The 5000-nt window shown below is 47.7% G+C and overlaps 1 protein-coding gene across 1 annotated transcript in view; it reads right to left on the bottom strand.

The window, feature by feature from the left end:
- The window catches only part of capn1 (calpain 1), a gene marked incomplete at its 5' end in the record, with an annotated part of 31355 nt that extends 27534 nt beyond the window's left edge, over window positions 1-3821 (bottom strand). The window contains one exon of the mRNA XM_080860011.1: window positions 3570-3821. Coding sequence (XP_080716137.1) covers window positions 3570-3821 — 252 coding nt within the window. The remainder of the gene's footprint in view (window positions 1-3569) is intronic.
- Window positions 3822-5000: the final 1179 nt, after the last annotated feature.

The raw sequence follows: 5000 nt of genomic DNA, 5'->3' as shown, positions 1-5000 counted from the left end.
CCTATCCCACCTCCTCTCCTTCTCTAACCTATCCATGAGGAGTGTGGTCTTTCCTCCTTCTCCTCCTCCCCCTAACCTAACCACCACCCTCCCAAATCAAGTTATCTGCATACAAAGGCTGGCTCCCACACACACATGCGCACACACACACACACACACACACGCACACAGACGCAAACGCACACACACACACACCCCAGTGGGTGCCCAAGGACACATGCATAGACACATACACACATAGCTACTCCATGTCCTCATATCCACCCATAGCTATCACCCTCTCCTCACTGAATCTGCCTTCATATCAGCTTCCATCTGTGTCAGCGCTCTTTCACCAGCACTACATGAACACACTACAGCAGCACCAGAGAACTCCATCTCATGAATAACACATGGCCCCTCCACCTACAAAGAGGACACAAGAAAACGTTCCCTGTCTTTTACTCCTCTCTTCTCCTCTCTTCTCCTCCTTCTCCTCCTTCAACCCCTCTCTTCTCCACTGCCTCTCCCCCTGCTCTGTCTAGTTCATGTTTCATCCCCTGCCATCCATGGCACCAAAAAGCACTGATTTGTTTTCCAGAGACTCGTCCAGGTCCCACGGCACAGAGTACAACTTGGCTCTGTATGTGTGTGTGTGTGTGTGTGTGTGTGTGTGTGTGTGTGTGTGTGTGTGTGTGTGTGTGTGTGTGTGTGTGTTTGTGTGTTTGTGTGTATGTGTGTGTGTGTGTGTGTGTGTGAGTGTGTGTGAGACCCACTCAGGTCCCACGGCACAGAGTACAACTTGGCTCTGATACACATGCTGAATCATTCATGCGTGTTGTGTTGATGTGTTGAAATTCCCAAACTTGTTTACGGTAACTTGCTTTTAAGATAACCTGGCATTGTGATTCATTAAGGTTGTGATATTTAAACATTTAAACATTTAAACATTTAGATATGTTGGCTTAGAGTGAGGACACTTCACAGTCGCCCATGGCAACACCTCAGGGAGGCTCAGGGAGGCTGAGGTCAAAGTTCAGACTATTCCACACACATCACTAGGCATATCACCAAGTAAACAAAGGATTTCCATTATTATCAGAGGATAGCACACCTTTGTCTACACACCATTTGCTTGGAAATAGTCTGACCTCAGCAACTTCAAAAAAGAGGAAGCGAGAGAGAGAGGGAGAGGAGAGAAGGTGAGAGAGAGAGCGAGAGAGAGGGAGAGAGAGAGAGAGAAGGTGAGAGGGAGAGATGGAGGGTGAGAGAGAGGGGGAGAGAAGGTGAGAGGGAGAGGAAGAGAGAGGGAGAGGAGAGAAGGTGAGAGAGAGAGCGAGAGAGAGGGAGAGAGAGAGAGAGAAGGTGAGAGGGAGAGATGGAGGGTGAGAGCGAGGGGGGGAGAGAAGGTGAGAGGGAGAGGAAGAGAGAGGGAGAGGAGAGAAGGTGAGAGAGAGAGCGAGAGAGAGGGAGAGAGAGAGAGAGAAGGTGAGAGGGAGAGATGGAGGGTGAGAGCGAGGGGGGGAGAGAAGGTGAGAGGGAGAGGAAGAGAGAGGGAGAGGAGAGAAGGTGAGAGAGAGAGCGAGAGAGAGGGAGAGAGAGAGAGAGAAGGTGAGAGGGAGAGATGGAGGGCAAGAGAGAGGGGGAGAGAAGGTGAGAGGGAGAGATGGAGGGCGAGAGAGAGGGGGAGAGAAGGTGAGAGGGAGAGAGCGAGAGCGGGAGAGAGAGAGGGAGAGGATGAGAGAGAGAGAGAGTAAGAGAGGAAACAATGGTAAACCAGACAAAGAGAAACTGTGTGAAGCAGTCAGAGAAACTGCATTAGACAGAATCAATTATTCACCTTTCTTCTCCTAAGCACTCAAGAGTCAAGAAGGCAACATAATAAAGGAAATAATAAAGACAGCTGGGGCTTGGTGTGAAATCATTAGTACACTTCTCAATGTAGTAAAATATAAGTACACTACTCAATGTGGTAACATATAAGTACACTACTCAATGTGGAAACTGTGTGAAGCAGAGGAGAGCAAATTGATGGTGAGGAGGTAGAGAAGCAGAGAGACTGAGCCAGATTGAGCTCCCTGGGGATACTAGCCCTGGTGGTGTTGTGCCAGATTGAGCGCCCTGCCGTTCACTCATTACTAAACCATGCAGGCCTGTCTCCTAAGGTGGCTCTGGCCAATGAGAGGACGCCAAAACCATAACAAAAACAACTCCAGCTTGCGCAGGAAGAGATTGCTATCGCTGCTGTGCTACTGCTCAGTACTGTTAGTAGCCTCTCGTAGGATGATGTCATTCTACAGCCCAGAACCTTCTACGGCCTCGCCATTAGCTGAAAAGAACATTTACATCAGGCATCTAAGTCAACTGATCCAACGTGCTTCTTAACTTTTAAAGCTCTCTAATTTTGCTCCAGAGCTTGGAGAGCTATTTTCTGAATTCAAAAGAATGTGCAAAGATTCCCCATCCAAAAGATAACAAAAACGAACCCAGCTTGCGCAGAGAGAGGCTGCTATTGCCAATGATTCTTCTCCATGACTAATATTGTAAGTAGCCTCTCATAGACCGTCATGTTGGAACCTTTTACATAGTCAACACAATGCTGGGTGATTTTTCAAAAACGATTTGCCTCAGGTAACTAAGCCAGCTGCTCAAGTGCGTTTGTTTGTCTGCTTTGAAAGCTCTTGAATTTCAGTTCTCTGTATAGCTTGGAGCTACATTCTGCATTCTGTCATAGGCCTGAGAAAAAGGAAATCCTTCAGAAGACTTAATAGGACCCCAAATTAGAAAAAGTGCATCTCTATCCTCGACATGGGTGATAAACTGCCTCACTATCTTTTCAACATTTAGATATCACTATTAACATATTTTTCACACAGCAAATGACAAATATTTTCTACTATTTTCACTGCCCTGCACATGTTCCATTTCTGCATTGTGTCTCACTCTTCCATTTGTGTCTCACTCCTTCATGTGAAGGCGTCCCTATTTTGTCTCACTCTTTCCTCTGTGTCTCACTCCTTAATGTGTGTCTCACTCTTTCCTCTGTGTCTCACTCCTTCATGTGAATGTGTCCCTATTGTGTCTCACTCTTTCCTTCATGTGTCACTCGGGCCTTTGAAGACGTCTCTATTGTGAAAGTGCACATCTGTGTCCATCAGTGTTTGGCGTCAGGAGAGAGACGGAGAGAGAGAGAGAGAGAGAGGGAGAGGGAAAGAGAGAGAGAGGGAAAGAGAGAGAGAGAGGGAAAGAGAGAGAGAGAGGGAGAGAGAGGGAGAGGGAAAGAGGGAGAGAGAGAGAGAGAAATGGAGAAAGGGAGAGAGGAAGAGAGGGAGAGAGAGGGAGAGAGAAATGGAGAAAGGGAGAGAGAAAGGGAGAGAGGGAGAGAGGGAGAGAGGGAGAGAGAGGGAGAGGGAAAGAGAGAGAGAGAGGGAAAGAGAGAGAGAGAGGGAGAGAGAGGGAGAGGGAGAGAGAGGGAGAGGGAAAGAGGGAGAGAGAGAGAGAGAAATGGAGAAAGGGAGAGAGGAAGAGAGGGAGAGAGAGGGAGAGAGAGGGAGAGGGAGAGAGAGGGAGAGGGAAAGAGGGAGACTCACCGTGGGTCTCATCCAGCGTGTGCCCTGGGTCTTGGAGGAGCGTGGTCCCAGCTCGTTGAAGCCCAGAGAGGAGGCCTGTGCCGGGAACAGCGGGTCCTCAAAAAGCGCCCGGGTCTGGAGACAGCGGGCCCGCAGTGACTCAAAGTCCTGACCCTGGAACTTGACGGCGTTGTGGTTCTGGCCCAAACCCTGGTCCCGGTCCCAACGGCTGCGTAGCTTGGCAGCCATCCCCATGGCAAACGGTTGTTCCATCTCTTTCAATTAGCGATGTGTAACCACAGCAACAACAATATCCCACACCCACTGTAAACAATCCCGACCTGAAGCCCGCCCAGCAACTATGCCCTCCAGGGAGTCGCTTTGTGCCCACCGCTGGAACCAATCAGTGAGCAGCACAGGTTCAGCCAATCAGAACACAGATGACCCTAAGGAATCCAGTCAGAGATGATGCAGGGGTGTGTTCAGCTCCAGATGTGAAGGAGCTGAAGAGGTCTGGAGGCAGAGGCAGAGGAAGAGGATGTTTGGCAGAGATGAAGAACCCAGGCCCCAGTCATCAGATGGAGGTTCTTAAGGCCAACTGCTCCTGTTACTCCTAGAACACAGAAATGGAGAGAGAAAGAGAGAGAAAGAGAGAGAGAGAGAAAGAGAGAGAAAGAGGGAGAGAGAGAGAGAGAGAGAGAGAGAGTTAGGTGACAAGTTGTTTCAGGGGCATTTCAGCCTGGCAACTCCAAACCAGCAAATTCACTCTGAGGGGTACTCAAGGAAATGGAACAAGCTGAGTTCTGTGTGTGACTGACATGACATGACATCTTGGCGCCACTGTTCTGAGAGCTGCGGGTGACTGAGGTTACATGACATCTTAGTAAGTTAAAGTGTGGTGACTGCAAACATTCAGACATCCTCCGGGGAGGTTTGATTGCAGGACATCTTTACGAGTCAGAGAAACTGCATTAGACAGAATCAATAATTCACCCTTCTTCTCCTAAGCACTCAAGAAGGCAACATAATAAAGGAAATAATAAAGACAGCTGGGGCTTGGTGTGAAATCATTAGTACACTTCTCAATGTAGTAACATATAAGTACACTACTCAATGTAGTAACATATAAGTACACTACTCAATGTGGTAACATATAAGTACACTACTCAATGTGGTAACATATAAGTTCACTACTCAATGTAGTAACATATAAGTACACTACTCAATGTGGTAACATAAAAGTACACTACTCAATGTAGTAACATATAAGTACACTACTCAATGTGGTAACATATAAGTACACTACTCAATGTAGTAACATATTAGTACACTACTCAATGCAGTAACATATTAGTACACTACTCAATGTAGTAACATCAATCTGACTCTACATGGGACTGGACAAAACCGGATGCAGATTATGAAGTGCACCAAGTCAAATAGTCTGGGAAT

The sequence above is a fragment of the Sprattus sprattus genome (genome assembly GCF_963457725.1).
Source record: "Sprattus sprattus genome assembly, chromosome: 21".
Lineage (NCBI taxonomy): Eukaryota > Metazoa > Chordata > Actinopteri > Clupeiformes > Clupeidae > Sprattus > Sprattus sprattus.
Note: the sequence above shows the minus strand (reverse complement) of the source record. Positions and strands in the feature narration are given on the sequence as shown.